This window comes from Ciconia boyciana, chromosome 10 (assembly GCF_034638445.1).
Source record: "Ciconia boyciana chromosome 10, ASM3463844v1, whole genome shotgun sequence".
NCBI lineage: Eukaryota > Metazoa > Chordata > Aves > Ciconiiformes > Ciconiidae > Ciconia > Ciconia boyciana.
This window is the reverse complement of record NC_132943.1, coordinates 26,981,586-27,006,814: the sequence shown is the minus strand read 5'-3', so window position 1 is coordinate 27,006,814 and position 25,229 is coordinate 26,981,586. Positions and strand designations below refer to the sequence as shown.

Below are 25,229 nucleotides of genomic sequence, written 5' to 3'. Positions count from 1 at the left end.
GTTTTGCAGCCAAGCAGTTAATCAGCTTCACCCAGAAGTTACAAGATATTGTTGCTAAAGAGAGAGACTCCATGGCAACGTTTGAATGTGAGACATCAGAACCCTTTGTCAAAGTGAAATGGTTTAAGAATGGAATTGAGATCCATTCTGGAGACAAATACAGGATGCATTCAGACAGAAAGGCTCATTTTCTTTCTGTACTAGCAATTGAAACGTCTGATGCTGATGACTACAGCTGTGCACTGGTAGAAGACGAATCCATAAAAACTACTGCAAAGCTTACTGTTGAAGGTAAGAAGCACACAGCTCAGTACCATGCAGTACTGTTAAAGTGACATCAGCTTCAGGAAGAAATAAACCAATATAAACTGATGTCTAATGCACTAAGAAATGTTCAAGCAGCTTTCATATTCTCAGAATCCAGTACGAAAGTTTGGAGATATATTTATGTTAAATGGTTACACCGTATAGATATTAATTTCGTTAGGCTCATTTAATAAGAAATGTTTTCATCAGGAGTATCTAATCAAGCTTATTCATGAATGTAATTATTTTTGCCTGTAGGTGCTGTGGTTGAGTTTATTAAAGAACTTGAGGATGTCGAAGTACCAGAATCCTTCTCAGGTGAACTTGAATGTGAGGTTTCCCCAGAAGACGTGGAGGGGAAATGGTATCATGGCGATGTTGAACTCACTTCTAATCATAAATATGTGATTGCATCCCGCCGTGGTCGCCAAATCCTCACTATTAAAGATGTCAATAAAGATGATCAAGGAGAGTATAGCTTTGTTGTTGACGGAAAAAGGACTCACTGCAAACTGAAGATGAAGCGTAAGCATTTCTAATACTTATATTGTCTATACATTATAGATTTTCTATGTTATAACATATATTATAGCTATATCACTATATCCCATACTGCCTTAATATTCAATATTCTGCTTATCTGTTATGAGGATTAATTAACTTCATTTCATTCCACAGCTCGTCCCATGGTTATTCTTCAAGGACTTACTGATCAAAAAGTCTGTGAGGGAGATATTGTACAACTTGAAGTTAAAGTCTCCCTAGAAAATGTGGAAGGTGTCTGGATGAAAGATGGTCATGAAATTCAATCAAGTGATCGTATTCACATTGTGTTGGATAAACAGTCACACATGTTGCTGATAGAAGATGCAACAAAGGAAGATAGTGGAACTTACTCTTTTAGTGTTCCTGATCTTGGACTGTCAACCGCTGGACGGATCACAGTGTACAGTAAGTTATTATCATGATTTTGAAGGTGTGTTTGATTTTTGGGTCCTTTAGGATTACTTCTTAAAGGCATAGTTTTTTTCATGATGAATATTTTTGTAACTTGACAGGTGTGGAAATAGTGGTGCCTCTAAAAGATGTTCACGTAGTTGAAGGAACAAAAGCTATCCTCGAATGCAAGGTTTCAGCACCTGATGTGTCTTCCTCCAAATGGTACCTAAATGATCATCAGATAAAGCCTGATGAACGCGTACAAGCTGTATGTAAAGGCACTAAACAGAGGCTAGTGCTTACCAGAACCCATGCATCAGATGAAGGACATTACAAGCTAATGGTCGGCAAAGTTGAAACAAGTTGCAATGTCACAGTTGAAAGTAGGTTTCCTTTAAGATGCACAGTTCTTCGTGAAATTATTTCTTTAAATAAAAAACTGTGGAAGCAACTAATATATTTGTATTCTTTTTATAGAAATTCGGATTGTTAGAGGTCTTCATGACATCACCTGCACTGAAACACAGAATGTATCCTTTGAGGTCGAGCTCTCCCACTCAGGGATTGATGTAATTTGGCATTTCAAAGGCCTAGAGATCAAGGCTGGTCCTAAATACAAAATTGAAGCACATGGCAAAATATATAAATTGACAGTGGTGAAGATGATGAAAGATGATGAAGGAGAATATGTATTTTATGCTGGAGAGAAGAAAACATCTGGAAAGCTTATAGTAGCAGGTTAGTAGGATTGAAGTCCAAGATTTTTATTACACTGTGATTTAAAAACAATTCTTAATGTACTGTATTTTGTAATTGTAGCAATTGTGCTGTTGTTGTACTTTTTTTGTCTTTAATTTATCTTTTTTTCTATGTTCTCCTTGCTCTTCCCCTTATCTTTTCTGATCGGTATAATTTGAATTCAACAAAGCTTTTAAGTAAGTGTTTATATGTTTTGCTAAATCAGAGCCATAGTATGGAATGTAGTATGCTTTTGATGTAATTAATGTAAAAAAGAAGATTTTTGTCTTGAATGTTCAGTATACCTGTGCTGATAATAAAAATAATAAATGAGAATAACTAGGATAGAAGTAAGAAACATCTTTTTGTGGTGTTCAGGTCACATTCTATTCTTGATTTTTCACAGAACTCAGAATGTCTATGGGCATGCTGCAAATTAGGGCAAAGAATTCCAGCATCAATTTTTCACGTAGTTGCATTTCTGTATGGGGGAAAGTTGAACAGCAACACAAGAAAAACACGTGGTTTTGCTTCCCAACAGGTGGTGCCATTTCAAAGCCTCTCACTGATCTGACTGTGGCTGAGTCCCAGCCAGCTGTTTTTGAATGTGAGGTAGCAAATCCTGAATCAGATGGCCAGTGGCTAAAGAATGGTAGACCATTACCTATGACAGATCAGTACCGTGCTGAATCTGACGGTGTAAAGAGAAGGCTCAATATCCCTGTCACGAAACTGGATGATATGGGTGAATATAGCTATGAAATAGCAAGCTCAAAGACATCTGCCAAACTGAAGATTGAAGGTCAGTATTTTTTATAACTAATTGATGTCTTTAAGACTCAGTTCAGCATCACTCACTGTGTCTTGGATCAGGCCCTAAGATACAAGCATATTTTGCTTCATTTTTTGAAAATCTTTTTACATTATGATGCACTTTCTGAGGTAGCACACTTACTGTATTCTGGAGTCTCTGTGTTTGGAATTTAGCACGATATTTTAACAAAAACAAATTTTATTCAAGGTACTGGCTAGCAGGTTGAAATTCACTCTTTGCTAGTTGTGTAGTAAACATACCAAATAAAAAACCCTGTTTCTCATGGATGCTACAAGTAAATGCTCCTTTTTGTGTTCCAAGCACACCACTTCAGTGGAAACTGTATAAATCAACATATACATACTAGATTTTAAAATGAAGCACCATGATTCAGTTTTATTAAGATTATTATATTTACTGTAATTTTTAATTTTGGTCTGTTTTATCAAGTGGGTTTTTTTCTTTTTTTTTTTTCCTAGCTGTTAAGATAAAGAAGACACTAAAGAACTTGACTGTGACAGAAACACAGGAGGCAGTTTTCAGTGTAGAACTGACCCACCCTGATGTGAAAGGAGCTCTGTGGATTAAAAATGGTGTTGAACTTGAATCAAATGACAAATATGAAATTTCAGTGAAAGGAACTGTTCACACACTGAAAATCAAACACTGTGTTGTCACTGATGAGTCTGTTTATAGCTTTAAGCTTGGAAAGATAGGAGCAAATGCCAGACTTCATGTGGAAAGTAAGTCAATCTGGTTTGAATATTTGCTTTAATGTGTGGTTTGAAATTCAAATCAAACACACTGCTGAATCTTGCTAACTTTTTTCCTCAAGCTGTCAAGATCATCAAAAAGCCAAAGGATGTGACTGCTTTGGAAAATGCTGTTGTCTCCTTTGAACTGAGTGTATCCCATGATACTGTACCAGTCCGATGGTTCCACAAAAATGTTGAGCTTAAACAAAGTGATAAATACAAGATGATCTCTCAAAGGAAAGTTCACAAGCTTATGCTGCATAACATATCTCCTGCTGATGCTGGGGAATACACAGCTCTTGTTGGACAAATTGAGTGTAAAGCAAAACTGTTTGTGGAAAGTAAGTATTGTAAGTTTGTAAAAAAGTAATTATATGAATTACTACACCAACTCATATTGAACAACTTGACCTGACACTTCATAGCCTGTTTTTTGCAGTCTATGCAAAACCATAGCTTGGTTTTTTGCAGTCTTCCACACATACTGACTTTAAAAAAAAATCCTTTCTTTTCTTTTGTCTTTTTTTCCCCCTCTTAGCCATACACATCACAAAGACCATGAAAAATATTGAGATCCCTGAGACCAAAACAGCCTCTTTTCAATGCGAAGTTTCTCATTTCAATGTGCCTGCTGTCTGGTTGAAAAATGGTGTGGAGATTGAAATGAGTGAAAAGTTCAAAATAGTGGTCCAGGGGAAACTCCATCAGCTCAATATCATGAACACAAGCAGTGAAGATTCTGCAGAATACACATTTGTCTGTGGAAATGACAGAGTCAGTGCAACTCTGACCGTAAAACGTACGTAAAAATGAAATTAACCAGAATATTTTACAATATCTATAATAAGTTGCCAATATATAATAGAGTTTGTGTTAATACATGCACTAGGTACAATTCAGACAAAACCAGCACTGTTGTAGAGGTATTTTCAAATAACCCTAAACACCCTCAATTACATTTTTAAAAGAGATCTAGAAGCTGTGAACTTGAAAGTCACATCCTGGATTCTTCTGTTTAGGCCAACATGCCTAAACACCAAGTCAGCACAGGAGACAGAATTTGGATTACTATGTCATTCAGAAGTTTTGGGAAATTTAATTGTAGTGTTGATTCTGGACACAGAGCCTTCCTTTTAATATTACCAAAAATCAAAATCTGTCTTAAAGAATTTTAAACATCTCTGATCCAGTTAACGTGTTTAAAATAAAGCAAATCAGAACAAAAAAACCCAAACCATGTCCATTTCTTTTCTTTTAGCCATTCTAATTACCTCCATGCTAAAAGACATCAATGCTGAAGAGAAAGATACGATAACATTTGAAGTTACTGTTAACTATGAAGGCATCTCATATAAATGGCTAAAGAATGGGGTAGAAATAAAATCAACTGATAAATGCCAGATACGAACCAAGAAGCTCACACACTCCCTCTCCATAAGGAATGTGCATTTTGGTGATGCTGCGGAATACACTTTTGTTGCTGGAAAAGCAGCTTCATCAGCCACTTTATATGTGGAAGGTATTTGCCCTCTTGATTTGTATATTTAGTGACTTCTAGTGGCTTAAATAGCACCATGGCACTCATTTTACTTTTTTTCTTCCCTAGCTCGTCACATCGAATTTAGGAAGCATATTAAAGATATCAAGGTTGTGGAGAAGAAGAGGGCTATTTTTGAATGTGAAATTTCAGAACCTGACATTCAGGTCCAGTGGATGAAGGATGGACAAGAACTCCAGATTGGTGACAGGTAAATGAGTGCTTCTACACCATATTGACTTTTGTTACATATTTTTCCCCAGGAAATAACTTGTTCATTTTATTTTCTGATGTCCTTAGGGTGAAAATTCAGAGAGAGAAATATGTCCATCGTCTTATCATTCCTTCCACAAGAATGTCTGATGCTGGTCAGTACACTGTAGTAGCAGGTGGAAACACATCCAGTGCCAATTTGATAGTGGAAGGTCGTGACATTCGTATCAGAAGCGTCCGTAAAGATATTCAGGTATGGCCTATGCAGAAGAATAAATATTTCATAACTTTGTCACTCAAAGAATAATGCAAAGGAAAAGCAACAATATCTAACCAGCAAGAGTCCTAACACAAAAATCTGTAATCATAAGGTCAGGGCCTTCTTCTAGGAATCTGGAGTGTGGGACCATCTGTAAAAACAAATGCTATTTCTAATATTTATTCTACTTGATCAAAGGTCATTCAGAGACAAAGAGCTGAAATTGAATTTGAAGTCAATGAAGATGACATTGAACCACAGTGGTACAAGGATGGTATTGAGATCAACTTCCAGTATGAGGAAAGATACAGTTATGTGGTGGAAAGGAGAGTTCATCGAATGAGCATCTTTGAAACCACTTACTCTGATGCTGGAGAATATACTTTTGTTGCAGGACGGAATAGGAGCTCTGTTGTTCTCTATGTGAATGGTATGCGTCCCCATAAACAATGCTTTGACTGTATTTATTACCCTGTGTTTTTCTGATTTCTAGATAGCTTTTCTGGAATTATAACTCTGAAAGTAAAAAAAAAAAAAAAAATCCAAAGAGAATCTTATGTCTGGAACACTACCAAAATCCTCCTGTACATGGATGTTTCTTGCTTTACTGAAATAGCTGGCTAGCTGATGAAAATCCTATAGCAGTTCTTTTCCCCACTGTGTTTATTTAGACCAGGAAATTCTCAAGTCCAAATAAAATTCATTTGTTCATATGGACAAATATGCCTTGCCAGAGGGATCAACCTAACAATTCTTGGACACATTTTGCCAGAAAACACTTACGCCACGACAGCTAATTATGTTAAGGCACTTGCTGCTACATTATTCCCCCTGTATCAAGGAAAAGGGCAGATTTTCATGGGCATGCAAGATTGTGAATAATAATATTAAAACAAAAAAAATTTCCTTGCTAATATTTTTGAAGCCTTGATAAATATCAATAATGATATTTCTCTCTCTCCTTTCCCCCCTCTCCCCCCCCACCCCAATTTGCAGCTCCAGAGCCACCCCAGATTATTCAGGAGCTAGAGCCAACCACTGTGGAGTCTGGCAAACCTGCCCGCTTCTGTGCTATGATATCAGGCAAACCCCAGCCCAAAATTTCCTGGTACAAAGATGATCAACAACTTTCTCCAGGTTTCAAGTGCAAATTTCTTCATGATGCACAAGAATATACTCTATTGCTGATTGAAACTTTCCCTGAAGATGCAGCAGTGTACACCTGTGAAGCAAAAAATGACTATGGAGTTGCTACTACTTCAGCTTCACTTTCAGTAGAAAGTGAGTTTCCCATGCTCATAACAATGTCTGTGAAATGAGATTGTCAACATGTGTGTGATCTTCTTAATCTTTAAAAATGACTTATTTTTCTTATCCTTTAGTCCCAGAAGTTGTTTCTCCTGAGCTAGAAGTGCCAGTGTATCCACCTGCTGTCATAATACCACTACGTGATGCTGTTACGTCCGAGGGACAGTCTGCTCGTTTTCAGTGCAGAGTTACAGGGACAGGTGGGTTTAATGAAATCTTGTACGTATTTTCATCTCTCAGAATTTTTCATCTTGAACTTGGAAAAAATGCAACAGTATATGCGCTGGGATCAGTCTTTCCCTAGAAGTGCAGTTATTTGATATACACACGCAGCAAAGTGTTACTCACTGACAACTGTCAGTTAAGCAAGTCATATGTCAAAGATGGCATCAAGCATGGAAGTTATAAACTGTCATAAACATTAAGCATTTCTGAAAAGAAAGTCTGTTTCAAAAAATTTGTCTTTGGAAACTTCTCAGCGTTTCAATGATGTTGGAAAACTGTGTCAGTGAATAAAATGCAGAGTTTCAAAACATGGAGTATCATGGTGGAAAAGCATTAGCATGTTGAATGAACATGATGAAGTTTCTGATGACACACAGTGTCATGTCAATTAACTGAACAACAGACTGAAACTGTGCCTCAACCTTTATCCTAATATTCCTAAGTATCTTGTATCACTCTGCAAACAGTAAACTACAATTGCATTCTTTTTCCTAGCATAAAAAGGTGTTTGCTCATTGCCTTTTTAAATGTAGATTTTCCTTATATAAGTTTGCTAGTTTTAGTTACATAGAATATCATTCTACAATTAAAATAATTCTTTCTAAGTTAACACAAAACCAAATAATACTACCTTTCTTTAATAAATGGCCTTGAGTATGACTAGTAATAAAATATTCATATGGTAAACTGCAAAATAAGATCCAGTTGCAATCCCAAATAATTTATAATTATTTAAAGATAAATAAAACTCCAAATTTAAAAATAATCCTGACTGATAGCCATGTAAAAATCCACATAAAATTGGTAATATACATATAAATGCAAATATTTATATATTTGCATTTCCATAACTTGAAATCAAACTCCAAATTTTTTTTAAAATGCTTTACAACAACTCTGATTCTGCTTTAGAAGTGGTGCTAAAACTCAGAAAATATATGTTGGAAAGACTGGCCTGCCCTCTGTGCAAAGCATGCCAGTGTAACTTTTTTTACAAGAACTGTATTTATGTGAATGTGGAAGCTGCATTTACAGCACAGAGCATAAAGATCCTTTCATCTAGGTCCCCCTTCCATGGAATCACAGAATATTTTAGGATGGAAAAAAACGTTAAGATCATTGAGTCCAACCATTAATCCAACCATAAATAACGCTGCCAAGTCCACCACTAAACCATGTCCCTAAGCACCACATCTACACATCTTTTAAATACCTCCAGGGATGGTGACTCAACCATTTCCCTGGGCAGCCTGTTCCAATGCTTCACAACCCTTTCGGTGAAGAAATTTTTCCTACTGAAAATTTCCTTTATTAAATACTGTATCCAAATGGATTTTCATACCTCTCACTTGTGTTGTGAAAACCTTTTATATTAGGTTAGGTAATACATGATTGCAAATACAGTTAACGGTACACACTATGCAGCTGACTATTGAAAACACAGTCCCTTTCTTCTGATGACAGTAATAGCACATTATTTGTGTGAAAACATTTGATTCATGATGTAATATAGTGCCAGGTGGAGAGGCAAGGTTAAAGTCTGCTTCAGTCCTCTTCTTTCCTAAGTCTACAAGAATCTATACAAGTCAAGTAACACAATATTTTATACAGAAATTTTACAAAGGTACAAAGATAGGCTCTTTCTTGAGAAATATGAGGTGTAAAACTTGTAATATTTGCAACAAAAAGAGGCAAGGTACTGTCCTTAGCAAAAGGATATTCCATTTTAATTTCTTTAACCTGTTCAGTTCAACCTAGTGATTTTATGGCCTGTTTAATCAGGCAATTGTAGCAGAATCCCTTTTTAAAAATGAAATTTTCTCTGATTTTAGTAGTAGCAAAATATTTTTAAATTTATACATTAAGAGGGGAAAGGAAAAATTATTTTTACTCAGGAATGTAGCAGCACCAGAATCAGTTTTCCCATACGAATATTTTCGATGTAGAAATCAAAACTTCACGCAACAAGTAGGCCACTTTCCACTGATCATACATTACCAAAGTAATACAAGGCACATTAAACTTCAAAAAGATACTTGAGATTAAGATTTCTGACAGATATAAATATAAAAATAGTGTTTACTTACTGGTCTAATATCATAACTTACACATTCTTTCTTCTTTCTTTTGCTTGAGCAGATCTGAAAGTCTCTTGGTACAGCAAAGAAAGAGAGATCAAGCCATCGCGTTTTTTTAGAATGACTCAGTTTGAAGACACTTACCAGCTGGAGATTGCTGAAGCTTATCCAGAGGATGAAGGAATCTATACCTTTGTGGCTAGTAATCCTGTAGGCCAAGTGACAAGCACTGCTACCTTGAAGTTAGAAGGTACAGTGTGCAATTAAAGAAGATGTGTTTTTTACGTCATGTTCCAACACTAATCTTAATATACACTGATGATTATATGTGAGTCGTTGTTTGTCATGTTGTCTTTTAACTCAATTAATTGCTATCATTTGCAATGTCCACAGCACACATTTATGTCTCCAAAATATAGGTCATGCACAGCAAAACTTATTTCACCATTTTTCAATGTTCCGTGCACCTCACCTTTTCATTCTCTCCAGTATTAGAATCTGTCATGCACAAAACACAGTAGAAACCTTCTTTCTAATGGAAGTGCTTTGCTTACACATTCTTTGATTTGACTGTGAGTAGAATCTAGTAAGAGTTTTTGTATCAAATAAATTACTTTGAAAGTGTTGGAAAACTTGTTAAATAGAGGTGTGTACCAGGTACTTGGGCAGCTGAAAAGAAATAGTTTACATTCATATGAATTGATGAAACATTGACCAAAGTTTTAGAGCAGAAATATTGTCTGGAGAATTTGCTATTTAAGTTCTATATTGTCCTTGATATTATTTAACCATAAATATTTTGTTTTCTTTTTGCAACAGATTTTATAAATTATTAATTAGAATAATTCATGCTGTTAAGTCGCAAGTTAGAAAAAAAGTCTTGAATGAGAGAGAAAATGTATTGTAGTGTAGGGTAAGAAATTAAAAGTTGGCATGCTTCTTTTCAGGATTTAAAAAGGTTGAAGAAGTTACATCAGAGTCCCATTGGCATGTTTCTTCATCTGTTTCACTTAAGGAGGAGTCTATTGGCCAAAGGCCCACCTTTATCCAGCCTATTTCAAGCTGCAGGGTATGCAGCGGGGAATCAGTCAGATTTCAAGCTAGAGTCTCTGGCATGCCCACACCAAAAATCCAGTGGTTTCATAATCAGCAACTCATGTTGCCAACAAAAGACTTAGTTTTCCATTTTGATGAGTCTACAGGCACAGCCATACTGATAATAGTAGATGCTTTCTTAAAGCATGCTGGCCAATACTCTTGCAAGGCAAGAAATAGTGCTGGAGAAACAACTTGTACAGCTACACTTACAGTGACTGCAGAAGGTAAACCCCCATTTTTACTTCCAAGGGATTCAGTTTGTTATATACCACACTTGTACGCTGTTACTAATGTTCTTCTTTCCTTGTTTCACACCTTTTCTTTACCAGCTGATGTTAGTAGTACCTACCGTCTGTAACCCAGTCACTCTCATTTCTTCTGTTTAAGCTGTAACATTTGGAACTTTGCAAATTTGCATCTTGATATAGGTCAAAGAACAGAATCATTTTAATGAAGGCATTCAGGTTTTTAAAACAAGTAATTAAGTGATCTTTATAGCATTGACTGAGGTATTTTGCACTATCCTGTAGGAAAAAAAAAAACAACCCTCCTTAAAAAGTTCCATAATAAGTTTCCAATACTAAAATGGACGAATTCAGTGAAAAAAGAGACAATCATCAACTGTGTGTCAACTGCATGACTAGCTTAGGCATCACTTATCATTCATATATGTGAATGGATAATCTTTGTGTCAAGAGCGTAGTGCATCTGGCATGCTGAGTTTTCAAATGAAGATCATTCATTTTCATCCTCCATGCTGTTTGATTTTGTTCAGAGCATGGACCAGTAAAGTTCTTTAGATACTAATACTGTTGTTATTTCTGTTACTTGATTACACAGTGCAAGCCCTAGATAGGCAAAGTTCTGGGAAAGATGTAAAAGAGTCTGTCCAGTCACAGGCTATATCAGAACTTCATGTTGCTCCTCTCACAAAGAAGAACATTAAAACTTATCAAAAAGAATTTAAATCAGTGCAACAACGGTCACAGGAATTCGGTGTAGAGGTTTTTGAAAGCGTATCAGAAAGTTTGACCATGAAGGCTACATCAGTTGAAGAAATGGAAGCCATGCACACAACAATCCTCTCCCAAACATCTCAGAACACCAGGATCTCTATGGCTACTGCTCAGGAAGTAAAAGATGTCCCTCCAAAGATTCTCTTGCAGCTCAGAGACCTAACTGTGAAATGTGGTGACACTGCTCAGTTCATATGTGGCTTAGAAAATGAATTCTTCTCTGAGTTTCTTTGGGCCCATGAAGGTGAAAGGATACAAGTGTCTGAAAAATTGAAGATATCACAAAATGGAAGTGTCCTACTGCTCACAATCCTAAATGCCCAGCTGACAGATCAAGGACTGTACAGTTGTACTGTATATAATGATTACGGAGGGACAACAACTGCTGCAATACTAACAGTCAAAGGTGGTTATCTGACTTTTAACATTATGACTTACCTTTTGCAACTTCATTATCACTGCCTACACCTTACTCATATTTCCTTTATTATATTTAATTGAGAAGGCTCTAGTAATAATGCTTTGGGGTTTTTCCTCCACATTTACAGCTCTATTCATAAGTGACACGTGCAGTACTGGGAAGTTGGTATTGTAACTTCATGCCTCTTCCCAGCAAGTCACAGATGTCTGAGGCTTTTTAATCATCATATCCTTCATGATATGCAGTGAGATGTAACACAAAACAGGCTGGTAGGAATTTTTACATTTTGAGAATTCCTGAAGCTGGAGTGTAAGGAAGATAATGTCAGATAAGCAATACTGAACTAGATACCTGGCCATTTCAAACTCTATGGGTCCAACTTGGTTCCAATAAATCCAAGGTTCCAGTTCCAAGGTTGGCAATATAGGTCAATGTACTTGAAAAGATTAACGGGTGCAAGTATTGTATTACTGCACTAAGGAATTGTCTTCTACCCTTCACTCTCCCTGAGTTATAAGTATTTATTTTTGCTAAGACTCCTTCCACTTCCTGACATCAGCATATTAAAATGTTAGTAGTGTTACCACTAGTGAAGACCCAAAAATGTATTATCACCACACTGGACAGGTGATAGTATTTCTGCTGAGCTCAAAGGAATCAAGAGCAGAAAACTAAGATGAATAATGAGGAAGCCATTGACCCTGTTGATTTGGCTCTTACATATTGAAGTTTCTTTCTTCACTCTTGAGCTGTGCAAAGTGCTTTACATAATCTTCTGCTGCTACTTTCTAAATTGAGGCTCTCAATTAAGAGTAAAGATATGCTTGTATTAGGCATTACAGATCAAGTCTTGGTCCCATGAAAGTCCTGTAGGCTTAACTGGTACCTAGAATTAGCCCAGCAGGAACAGAGCTCTTAAATGTGTACTCACTCATGTTTAATAGCATTGTTGTAGCACTAATATGCTGGACATTCTTTCAATACTAATTATTGGGGTTTTTTCCCCCTAAGTATAAGGATATTTTTTATTCCTGCAAAACATCTGACCTAATCCTTTTCCTAACTTTATTCTTACCTAGCAAAAGAAGCACAAGCCAAAGCAGTAACAAAAATTACCCTTGAAACAGATACTAAAAGCTTTAAAGCAGCCAAAGATTGTCAGTTTAAAGCATCTGAAGTTAAGCAAGAATCTTCCAAGAAAACCTCGAGCTTGTTTATATCTACATCCCAAAGACCACATGAAACTGAGAAGCAAAGAAACAGAGTCTACTATCCTGAAGTTGTGCCATGTGAAGACATCACAGAAACTGACACCGAAGCACCAGAGTTTCTTGAAACTCTGCCTTCGGAAACCACTGTAAAAGAAGGAGATGATGTGTTACTCTTTTGTATAATGAAGGGTGTGCCTACACCTTGCGTGGTCTGGCTGTGCAATCAGCTAATAGTTGAGGAGTCTGCATTGTGTTCCTTAAAACATGATGGGCCACTGTGCAGTTTAAGATTGTTGAAAGTTGGTCAGAACCACAAGGGTATATACAAGTGCAGAATAGTTAATCCTGCAGGACAAGCCGAGTGCAGCACCCATCTGAGAGTGACAGGTTGGCAACTGCATGTTCCTTCCAAGTATCAATTCCTCGTGCATAGAACCATTGCATTCCAGTACATTCATTCCCTGGGAGGTGATAAAGAATGAGAAGCATCTCATTAGTCTGTGGATTGTTGAATGTTTTCTTCAGGGATTTAAGGCATGATAAAGGCATGTTACATTAGAAACTTCCCCCACCCTGCAAAAAAGAAAGAAAATCTTATAGAAAAGTGTACATTGCAAACAAGTTTGAAAGCATTTGATTACTCTGTTCTCAAAATTTATCAAGTGTTTGAATTGTTTGGCATGCATTTATGTGTATGTATGTGTGAATTTCTGTATATTTGCAAGAGAAAGTGAATGTTTTTACTACATAAAGTGTTGATTGGCATATTTAGCAACTGTAGCTCAAAAATCTTTGTCTTTGTATTCTAGCTCCTGAAAAAATTATTCATGAGAAGTTAGAGGAAGAGATTGAAATGGAAGTGAAAGGTACAGTCACCAATGATGTTACACTGAATAATTAGTACCAGTAATTAGTAACATTGTGAAGAGCTTTTATCTGCTTACATGTAGTGTCTGATGGGGAAAGAAAGACACACTTTAAAGCATATTGGAACATGTTGCATGTTTGTTTTGATATGCAAAGGGTTACCTGCATTATAAGGTTATTTAAGTTTTAAAATATGTTTAAAACTTCAAATTTATAATTTTGCAGCCATATTCTTAACTTTTACTTCATGCTTTGCAGCTGTTCACAGAGCTTTTATTTGTTCAATTTCCTTTTGAATGCATGGAATAGTTTACTTCAGAAGGAAGTTATACAAATCTTAATCATATTGTTTTTAAACAAGTTGGCAACCTAACATTAATTGGTTCAATGGACACTATTGGGTGGATGGATGGATGAAGTATACTGGAAAGTGTTTGTTGTTTAGGATACGTGAAACTACACATTCCCATTGATTCTTTGCACTTTTTTTACATACATTAATTCATCATTATACATCTCTTACTCTGGCTTGCAGATAGCATATGTGGTTCATGTTGCTTGCTTTTTTTCCCTGTGCATAACATTGTGAAGTTAGTGGCTGTATTAGTTCGAATAAACGCCTTCTCATTTCATGTTAGCTAATTACTTACTTTTTAAAATATCTTTCAAAATATTTTTTCTCAATTGTTTGAACATTTAATCTACAAACAGAAGGGTCAGAAAGGGCGTTTATTCTACTGTCTGCAAGTCAGGTAAGATTTTCTTCTTTGCCACCCAAAGACACACAGCTTTTCCAGGCAGCAAAAACATACACGCAGAAGAACGTGTTATTTTGAAATTCATTTTTGCTTGTTCAAGAAGAAATTTCCACAGTCTGAAGAAAGAACAGACAACGAACGATTTTCGTGTCAATCTTTAAAACAGAGCAAGGCGTTGCGTTTATTCGAACAAATATGGTGAGTGAATTACTTTTTTTTCCTGGGTGTGTGATGAAATCTGTTGCATGCCCAATTTTTATTTCAATATATTGCTATTTCATTTTTTTCAATCAGATGGCAGGCAGAGTGTGGCATGTTGTAACCCAGTCTCCTTCTCTTGCAGAGCAGCACAGCAAGGCGAACCTCGAGGGACCTAGGACAGCAGTGGTGCTGGCTTGCATCCAGAACCGTAAACCCACCTTCACACAGGGCCTCAAGTGTAGGTCTGTCTTGGAGGGGGACCCTGCACTCTTCCAGTGCAAGCTGGTGGCATGCCCGGCGCCCCACATGGCCTGGTTTCACAACAACCGGCCAGTCCACCAGGACTGCCGCAAGGTGATCCGCACTGAGAGCGAGGAGCACACGCACCATGCCAGTCTGGAGGTGCGGGATGTGCGGGAGCACGATGCTGGCAGCTACAGGGTATTTGCCATTAACAGTGAGGGCTCAGCTGAGTCCACTGCCTCGCTGCTGGTGGCACGCAGTGGGCAGCATCAGGGCTTGGGTTTCACAGGGAAAGCGGAGTGGATGCGGGAGAGATGGGAGTGCCTGCTGCAGCAGCGGCAGGAGGACCGGCTGCGGGTGGTGCTCCGCTGCACTGGCTCACCCTTTGACAAGGGGCAGGAGGCTGAGCAGTTGCTTGGGGACCTCTCCCCAGCACGGGGCATGGTACGAACCATCCGTTTCCAGAGGCTGCCACTGGTGGGGCCTCACCGTCCAGGGCTGGCACGTGGTAGGGAGCACAGTGGCACAGTGGCAGATGTTGAGGAGCTGCTGGATGAGGAGATCCGTTGGAAGCTGCAGCGGCTGCGGGAGGCAAAGAAGGCAGCGCTGAAAAAGAAGCAGGAATCCCTCATGTCCATGCCCCAGGGGGGCCCTCCTGGGAAGCCCAGCCCACCTGAGGCGGCTGCCACGATGGATGGTTCAGAGCCCCTTGCAGTGCAGGTAGTGAAGGGGTACCGCAGGCCCAAGGCCATGGGGGAGAGATGGCAGATGCCAGGTGGGTTTCTGGACCCCTGCCCGCCCCTCTTTGTCCAGGAGGTCAAGCCCCAGGAGGTTGTTGAGGGGCACAGATGCACCTTCTCCTGCCTCTTCCATGGCCGCCCACAGCCCACAGTCACTTGGTACAACAACAACAAGCCCGTGGGGTGCATCCAGGGCACCGCCGTTCACACCACAGAGTGCCAGTCTACACTGACTTTCCCATCCCTGCTCCCACAGCATGGTGGCACTGTTACCTGCGTGATCTTCAACCCACTGGGCACAGTCAGTACCTCAGCTGCACTCCATGTGAGGCGGCAGATGCCAGCCTATGAGGCCCTGAAGAAAGAGGAAGAAGAGGAAGGGAAGAAAGAGGAGGAGAGGGTGAAGGAGGAAGAAGGGGAGAATGAGAAGAAGGAGGAGGAGAAGGAGAAGGTGGAGGAGGAGGAGGAGGAGGAGGAGGAGGAGGAGGAAGAAGAAGAAGTCAGCCTGGCCTTTGGGGCAGAGCAGGGACTGCCAAGTGCAGTTCCAGACTCAGACTTGCTGTCACTGCCTGTGGAAATCAAAATCACTGCCCCCACTCCAACGCCAGAGCAAGACACAGAGATGAGGGAAACCACACGGCCCTCTCCAGACCAGGCTGCTCCCACCATAAAGCACAAGTTCAAGTTTTCATTTGATGTGGGAAATGAGCCACCCCAAATTGTGGCAGAAGCCCCAGCACACATTCATTGCCATGAAGGGGAGGCAGTGGTGTTGGAGTGTGCTGTGTCTGGGCAGCCCCCACCAGCTGTGGCCTGGTCCCTCAATGGCCAGAGCCTCTCTGCTAGCGAGAGGCTGAAGTTTGAGGAAGGCCAGAATGGCATGTACCGCTTATACATCCAAGGGGCCTCTGTCGCAGATGCTGGGCTGTATTGTTGTGTGGCCAAGAATGTGGCTGGAACAGCGCAGACTGCCTCTGAGCTGACAGTGCAGCCCAGTGCACCCAGGTTGTATAGCAAGGATGGAGGCACTGAGGAACTGCCTGCTGTGGACCATGTTCTGCACCTCCAAGGCCTCAGCACACTTGGGAAGGATGAAGAGGAACAGATCACATGCTCCAAGGAGGAGGAAGCCCACCTACCGTGGTCCCTGAGGCTGTCTCCATCTTCTGGTGAGCAGCTGGAAGAGGAGTGTGAGAAAACTCCTCACTTCAGGGAAAGTGAGATGGAAGAAATGATGGTGCTGGATATCATGGAAGTTTATGCAAGGCAAGAAACGGGTTATACAGAAGAAAGTGTGAGGGATACAGATGGTATTTCTGAGATGAGGCAGCACAGGGGAAAAGCTGTCTCTGAGGAACAGAGCTTTGGAATTGATTCCACTGCGCTACACCCCAGCATGTCCAGGGAAGAGCATGAACTGGTGGCCAAGGACTCAGGTCACTTTTCAGAGGAGCTGGAGGCTGAAGGAGACAAGGTGGTACCACATACAGATACTCTGTCCTGGGACATCTTGAAGTCACCATTTATGGAAGTGAAAGGGCAAACACATCCCTCTGAGGAGCCTGCTCTGGCAAGGGAGTGTGAGGATTCACAATTTTTCATTCCTATATCACCTGTGGTGCAAGAGGAGAGTGATGTTTGCATGGAGGAGAGTGATGCCCCTGCCTGGGAGGCAATGTCTCCTGATGTGCCTCTTGTAGAAGGGCCAAGTGTGCCCCACCTGCAGGACAACATTGCAAGCACACCCACAAAGGAGCAGTTTGGCTTTTATGACTTCTGTGCGGAAGAGCAGCAGGAGGAAGAGGCCGAGGAGCAAGAGAGATCAGTTGATATTGAGCAGGACATCGAGGTTGATGATCATCTTTGTAAAGAAGAAATTATTGATGCTGGGGAAGCCGCACACTGGGAAATGTACAATGATGGACAAATGCTGCAAGAAATGGAGTCTGATGCAGGCAACTCTTCTTTGGATCTAATCCTCACTCCTCCTGGCATAGAAAACTCAGGTCAGGCTTTTACTAAGGAAGTTGAGGTTCACCTAGAAGAAGTACATTTCAAAGAGCAGCTGTTGCCATCTGAGGCTGATGAGACCAATATCACACTTGATCTGAGGAAGTTTGTGGAGCCTTTCCCAGCTGCAGAGACTGTGGACACAGAACAGGCACAAACCCCCACAGCTCTGGAGAGTGTAGAGGTAGGAGTGACTGGGCTCACCTCCCCTGTGCACCAACATGATGTGTTTGTGGAAGAGATGTCTCTGAGTGAGGAGCTGCGTCAGAGCTACAGGATGCAGCAGGAGGAGGAGGTTGGTCCCCAGGAAGAGGCAGAGCCAAGAGAAATCAGAAGGGCTGATTTGCAAATCCCTAATGGGGACCTTGGCAGCATCATGATATCTGCTGAAGAGGGATCTTCTGCTGAAGAAATTAATGAGTCAGAGGTGAGTGTCTGTGGGGAGGATTCACTTGAGGGACAAATTAATAGTTTTCTGGTGGAGTCCACAGCAGATTTCCAAAGAGGAGTGCAGGAAACACATGTGTGGGAGAGTGGGGAACAACTGGAGACCACAGACTCCCAGAGTGACAGCTTCATCAGTGACTTGAAAAAAGCTGCATGTGAGAAGAAACCCCAGGCTGGGCATCAGGCTGAGGAGGAAGAAGGTTCTGGGATAGAAAAGGTCTTTGAGACAGGAATGAGCAGCTCCACCTGTGAGATAAAAAGCACAGATTCCTCTGAGGAGATGCTCAGGGACACCCAACAGGAACCAAACACAACCAAGGGCTTCTCTTTTGGGCAACTCTTACTTGGTTTAATAATGGATGATCCTGTGGCACAGAAAGAGCAAAGGAAGGAGTCTTGGGACAAGAAGAGGACTCCCACTGAGGAAGCCTCTGAGAACAGCCCGGATGGAGAAGGACTGTGGGAAGATATTTCTGCAGGTCCAGTGCCCAGTGCTGTTCAAGCCTCAGAGCTAGAGCCTGACTTGTCCCTGGCCAAGTATTTAAGGTCAACTGGGATGCAGGAAACTCCAGATCTCAAAGAGGCAGTTCAGAAAGAGCAGCGAGAGACCATCACTTCACTGGAAGTGGAGGAGGTTACCTTCAGCATGGTTTACGACTATTACAACAACCAGCAGGAACTTGCTCGTCCCTTCTCTCCTGAGTCGGAGATATCTATAGAGCTGGAGAGCGGGAGTGGAGAGGAGTCACCTGATTCGGACCACTTCTACACACCTCCCTCCTCAGTGGAGATCTTTGAAACTGCTTCATCAGCATCCTACCACACACCACTCAGCACTTCTGAGCGCTATTCCACACCGTCTGAGGGCTCAGGATACAGCACACCACCCGAGCGCTACTCCACACCGTCCACAGGCTCAGGGTACAGCACGCCGCCCGAGCGCTACTCCACACCGTCTGAAGGCTCAGCATACAGCACACCACCTGAGCACTACTCCACACCCTCCGAGGGCTCAAAATGCAACACACCCTCAGAGCACTACTTCACACCCTTTGAGGAACCCTGCTCTACATCAGGGGACAGCACACCACCAGAGCGCTACCGAACACCCACGGGGGAGTATATGGACGCCCTGGCCATGCTCCCTCTCTGTGAGAGAAGGCAGCAGTCTCCAGAGCAGCCACAGGCTGAGGTGTTTAGGACCCCCTGTGAAGCCCTGGAGCCATCAGGCAGGGAAATGCCGCCTGCATTCCGCAAGCCGTTGAGCAGGAGGAGGCTGTATGAGGGCAGCACGCTGAGCTTTGTGGCTGAGGTGGTGGGTGTGCCCAAGCCAGGCGTGAAGTGGTATCATAATAAATCTCTGTTGGAGCTGGATGAGAGAGTGCGGATAGAGAAGGACGGGGACAAATGCATGCTGGAGATCACTAACGTCCAGAAAGCAGATGGAGGACAGTATCTGTGCCATGCAGTGAACATTGTCGGGGAAGCTAAAAGTATTGCGCAGGTGGAAGTTTTGTCTGAAGATGGGCGGTCACTCGCACTGCCACCCCCTGTCACCCACCAACATGTAATACACTTTGACCTGGAGCAAAACACATCTTCAAGGTCACCTTCACCACAGGAAATCCTCCTGGAAGTGGAGCTGGATGAAAATGAGGTGAAGGAGTTTGAGAAGCAGGTCAAAATCATAACCAGTCCTGAGTTTAGCCCAGATAAGAAGAGCATGGTGGTTTCCCTGGATGTCCTTCCACTTGCCTTGTTGGAGCAAGCTGCAGGCTTGGCCACAGAGGAGAACGAGGATGTAAAAATCGATTTCCAAGTAACTGAAATGCCTCCCCGCTTTGCTGTGCCCTTTGCAGATGTCGAGGTGACAGAAGGCTTGGAGGCAGTGTTTGAGTGTGTGGTAACAGGTACTCCTGTCCCAGTAGTGCAGTGGTTCAGAGGCGACACCTGTGTGACACCTACCACAAGGAAGTATGTTGTGAGTCAGAAGGAGGGACATCACAGTCTGAAGGTCCAAAATGTAGGTCCTTCTGATGGTGGCTGGTATCACTGTCGAGCAATCAATAGGCTGGGAGAAGCAATGTGCAAAGCTTCCCTTGTAGTTGTGGCTCAGCAGGGAGTAAGTGCTAAGGCGAGCAGTGAGACAGTCACGGGCAGTGAACCACACAGGCCCCAGAAGTGTGACTTGCTTTTGAGTAAGACTGTGAGCCCGGGTGACCAGTCAGAAATAGAGCTGGAGTTTGAGTTCGAGCCACACATAGATGACTCAGAGAAAGCGATCCAACTGCTTGCGGTGACTCAAAAAGAGCAGGAAGTGGAAGGGGAGAAGTGTGTCAACGTTAGTTTTGATGTGTTTGCAGAGCTGTCCCAAGAGGAACAGGTTGAGTTTAGAGCAGAGGACTCGGAGAGCTGCAGCTTTGAGTTCCAGGTCACAGATGTCCCTCCCAAATTTCTGAGGCTCATTTCTGACTACAGTACATTTGTAGGTGCCTCAGCATGCTTCCAGTGTCTCGTGACTGGTTCCCCCCACCCAAGTGTCCGCTGGTACAAGGATGGGGTGTTGTTGGAAGGGGACAGGTACTGTGCGCAGGAAGAGCAGAGGGGCTCTCATAGCCTTACTATTGAAAACTTGATGCAAAGTGACAGTGGGCAGTACAAATGTATAGCTACTAACAGGGCTGGAACTGCTGAGACTTGCGCTGTGTTAACATTATACTAAATTTCCGTAATTTATTTCAGAGTCTCTTTTGAAACACTAAATGTTTTTATGCTGTTGTTCACTGCAGGTAAAAATGCAGCACTCATTTTAGGGGCATTGTTTTTCATCTCTTCAGGGATGAAAACCACTCTATGTGGGCATATTTCTGTCTCACTTAAACTTGCCTTCGTTGGGGAATTTAAGTGAGATTTATTCTGTGCATAGGTCTTGTGCACACTTTCTGCACCGAGGTATATTTCAGGCTCCTTCCAAGCTCCTTACTCATTCTTGTAAAGATATTTTAATTGACACTCATTTACGTAGGACTCCTTTTTACATATAATGTACATATTCCTGTATGTTTGTAACAGTGTAATTATTGTTTTATGTAGGGTAGAAACCACCTTTTTCTTGTAACCTAAAGGTATGGAATACTAACTTACGCTTGCTGTTTAGTTTGGATATAGTTCTGTGAAAGAACTCCTTAAATTGGTATTCCCCCTTCTCACAATGTTGTCTCAGAACATGTGAGTCTCACTGATTCAAATCCTGTGTTTACAGTTTCTATCACTGCAAAATTCTTACATCCATGGGCCCCATTCTACTGACTCATGAGATTAAATGACTTTTTTTTTTAAGTCAATGGAATTATGCTGTCGCAAAGAATAGCAACACAATGGGAAGAAAATGAAAGTTTTGCATTAGTAGTGACTGGACAGGATTTTTTTCTCTATTACCAAGTAATAAACATGAAAACACATTTTGTACTGTATCTTTAGAAGTTAAAGGGAAAGGAGAGGGAGCATAATAAATCAATGATGTAATTGTAAATTCATTAAAATAATTTTGGTTGTCCCCATATTCCAGTGTTATTCATAAAAAATACACAGTAGTAAAAAAGTGATTTTTATGCAGTATTCTTGTTTCACATTAGAACTAAATCTCTACATATTCCTTTTTTATTTTTTTTAATTAGTAACAGTTAAGTGTACTATTTGTCAAGATGACCAGAAATAAGTAGAATACATTTAATTGTTATCTGTAACATTTTCTCAGCAGAAGAGATTTTTACATTAATATTCTCAATGTGAGTATATATATTTGTATTTAAAATAATGCTAACATTTAGGAGGAGGAATCAGCAGTAGCTGACAGAATTAAATCAGAAATAAATCTATCTTACATAAACAATGATAAATTGATTAAGAAAATACGTTAGAAGTATGAAAGTTATTAATTAATGTTTATCAGAAGTTAAATAATTCTCTAATGCATGTGCCAGCTTTCCTGTTACCTATATGCCAAGGTGAAACCTTGAGTTCAACAACCCTAAGCAAAAATTATTTTTACTTTGATTACCTGTTCATGAGGTTCTTCCAGTTATTTACAAATTGCTGTCAGTTGCCTTGAAAACCGCTTTAAGGAGCATGGTGATTTTAAGCATAAAAGCACTATTCCTATAGTACATTCAGTTATGTTCATGCATGTTCTTATTTCTGAGTCCTCACACTAAGGTCAGCATGCCTCAAACTCAATAATCTTTAAGACTATCCCATCACTCACCTGGGATAGTAATTTTTGATCAAAAGATTTTTGCCCAATTGTGTTGCCCGAGATAAAGTCAGGAGTGGCAAGTTCTAATGACCCAGTACATGGGGAAAATTACTAGAGTGGTTAGGTTAATACCAATGTGTCACTTCAGCTTCTTCCCAGTCATGACCCCATGATAAATATTTAAGATTTGTACGTTAAAAGGCAGAGATAATTGTGATTTCTCATAGGTAATGGTGGTAGGAAAGAGAAGCATGAGCATCTGACCCAAAGTTATGCTGGGAAAGAATTGCTTCATGATGTGTCCTTAATCCATTCCTTGCGTAGATGTGTAGCACTAACTGATTCATTAGACACCAGAGGTCCCTAGGAAAGTTGGCATGAATTGTCTGATGTTACATGTCAGCTGTGATGTGAGGGGTCTTGTACGTCCAAAGCCAAAGAGGTCAGAGGCCCTTTGGTTAGGCCCTAAGCAATTATGACGTGTTTAATTTGCACATAAATGAACTGAAATTTTTAGTAGAAAGAGGCCCATAACTTGTTTTTGAAGCCATAAGCCAAACAGGTCCAAGTTCATGTTCGCATCTGAAATATATGGCCAAGCATCTTTATCTCTACCTGTGTAGTAGTGTTTGTGGTTTATGTAGGTTTAAAAGTCTTGTTTTAAGTTTCATGCATTAGCCAGGAGCACTATCATGTGCTTATGGAGAGACAAAGTCTCACCTAAGCTACAGTGATACAAATCTGGAGTAATTCTAGTTTTGAATAAACTTACTCTGAGGCAACTGGTATAGCTTAAAGCCATGACTGACCATCTCTCTTCAAAATTTTTTGCTTTCATAGGAATTACAAAACTCACAATTTCTCTGTCAGGTTTAATGTTGTCTTCATTTCTACAAACCAAGTATCTTAAAAAAAGGATGAATTATGTTTGTTTGTCATCAGTATGTATTGAATGTTAACATGTATGGTTAATTTTTGAAATAAATGTGTAAATTATTTAAGTCCATTGCTTCTTGTACTTTATTTATTTCACAGACATAGCTAAAATAGGAAAAAGTATCTGTGTAGTTTTTCTGTCATAAATATCCAGGAACACACAAAAGTGCATTAATTTTTGCCACACTCCTGTATATAAAGCATTCTGATGTGTGTTAGCATGGGCTCCGTTCCGCAATTTTAATACTTTATTGTGGGCCCGATTCTGCCACCCATTCTCAAATTCACTAGCACATCGTATTTCTGGGGAAACTGCCCTACTGTTTTAAGAAGGCTGGTAGGTAATACTGAAGGACTGGTGTAATTTTTTTTTACCTAAGCACCTCTTCTCTGCAGTTAATCACTGTATGCACTGTGCTATGTCATGTATATTATGGTATTTGTGGCAAGATTAATAATTGCTAAAACCAATGAGAAAGAATTGGGTATGGCATATTCTGTTCTTTATAGTTGTTATGGGAGTGCAGCAAAAATTATTATCTCACAATAAGTTTTGGAATTTAAGACACTGTAATTGAGAGGCTTATCAAGGTTCACCATTAGAGTGTCTGGAGACATTTATCCACTCGTACTTCTTTTATTCTTTTTTAACTCTCATATCTTTCCAGCATCAAATACTGTGGGCCTTAACTGAACAAACTTGACTCAGTAAGGACAACAGGATTTGATTTCCAAACTCTTCTTTGCGCCGTGCTTTTCATGGATGGCTTGTTCCATTCCTGGAAGCCTCAGATTCACTGATGTTTCTAGTGTCAAGCGTCTGCAGAGAATGACATGTTCTTGACGTCTGCTTCCTCCCATTTTTAACCCATCATTAGAACAAAGTGATCCAACACATAAATGTCTGAATTCACAAAGGCAAGAAAAAGAAAAACCTTAAAGTACTCTGTTCTCTTTTTCTCTGGTATTGTGAGAGTTTTAATATGCAACACTGTGACAGGAAGGAGTTTAAAAGCAGAGATTTAAATCAATGACATTAAATCAAGGGTGCAGACTTGTCATTTTAGTAATAATGGTGTTGTAAGCATAAGGGTCTAATGACAAAAACAGGGCAAAGCTGGTAAGGGAGAGGTAATATTTTAGTGTGTTAGACATAAGATAGAGTTGAAAGATATGAACTAACTGCACCAGAAGAAAGGTTGTGCACTGAAAAGTTTGTGTTATTTTTCCAATCCTAATTCTAGCATTCTGCTTTTTCTTGTTGTTTTGAATTAAACAAGGGTCTTAGCACTGCTCTGCTGTACTTGTTTGTATGAGTGTACATACAAATATGTATGGCACATACCATTTTAATTATATTTGTGAAATGCACCAATGTTGCTTGACTGTTACTTGCACTGTACACCCTGGGGGGTATGTCTAACCCATTCTGTGATGTCAGGTTTAAAAAGACACCCATGTTGATCCAGATGGGAAGTTCATAAGTAACCTGACAGCACAGCATGTCTTGCTGGTTTTGGCAGGTGGGTATTTGACAGCAAGAGGGCCTCATGTTCATTGTTAACTGCTGTACAGTATTGAGAAAGCCTCCAGATATACAAAAATAGTTGCGCTAACACTGTTTATTGCTATCTACAAGTGTTCTCTTAAACATTCTAGTAAAACTAAACCATTTTTTTCCATACAGACATCGCTAGCTCTCTTATTGTGTCTTCTGAGGAAGGAAGAAGTGAAGGCTACAGCAGCGGCCTTCAGTTGCCTGATAGAGAGAAAACACTTGAATTTGAGCCTGAAAAACCAGTTTATTCCAGGAAAGCAAAGATGAAAATGGAGGAAGGGGGCAAAGCCCCTGTT

General features: G+C 40.3%; 2 protein-coding genes across 2 annotated transcripts in view; both read left to right on the top strand.

The window, feature by feature from the left end:
* Window positions 1–25,229, top strand: part of TTN (titin) — a 245,382-nt gene that overhangs the window by 24,357 nt on the left and 195,796 nt on the right. The window contains exons 27-43 of the mRNA XM_072874311.1: window positions 10–291; window positions 565–831; window positions 985–1,257; window positions 1,365–1,628; window positions 1,723–1,983; window positions 2,525–2,785; window positions 3,277–3,540; window positions 3,633–3,893; window positions 4,091–4,351; window positions 4,811–5,071; window positions 5,159–5,300; window positions 5,390–5,555; window positions 5,760–5,991; window positions 6,558–6,842; window positions 6,944–7,069; window positions 9,234–9,422; window positions 13,728–13,784. Of these exons, the coding sequence (XP_072730412.1) occupies window positions 10–291; window positions 565–831; window positions 985–1,257; window positions 1,365–1,628; window positions 1,723–1,983; window positions 2,525–2,785; window positions 3,277–3,540; window positions 3,633–3,893; window positions 4,091–4,351; window positions 4,811–5,071; window positions 5,159–5,300; window positions 5,390–5,555; window positions 5,760–5,991; window positions 6,558–6,842; window positions 6,944–7,069; window positions 9,234–9,422; window positions 13,728–13,784 (3,852 nt within the window). The remainder of the gene's footprint in view (window positions 1–9; window positions 292–564; window positions 832–984; window positions 1,258–1,364; window positions 1,629–1,722; window positions 1,984–2,524; window positions 2,786–3,276; window positions 3,541–3,632; window positions 3,894–4,090; window positions 4,352–4,810; window positions 5,072–5,158; window positions 5,301–5,389; window positions 5,556–5,759; window positions 5,992–6,557; window positions 6,843–6,943; window positions 7,070–9,233; window positions 9,423–13,727; window positions 13,785–25,229) is intronic.
* Window positions 14,838–16,078, top strand: LOC140657597 (uncharacterized). The gene is made up of 2 exons (XM_072874877.1): window positions 14,838–15,762; window positions 15,984–16,078. The coding sequence occupies exons 1-2, from the start codon at window positions 14,838–14,840 to the stop codon at window positions 16,076–16,078; spliced, it is 1,020 nt and encodes a 339-aa protein (XP_072730978.1).

What these genes read in the sequence shown, in the direction of transcription:
- LOC140657597 (XM_072874877.1), top strand. Translation starts at nt 14,838, where the DNA reads ATGGCAGGCAGAGTGTGGCATGTTGTAACCCAGTCTCCTTCTCTTGCA. An exon ending in GGAGAGATGGCAGATGCCAG is followed by an intron (nt 15,763 to 15,983) that starts GTGGGTTTCTGG and finishes CTGCTCCCACAG; the next exon opens with CATGGTGGCACTGTTACCTG.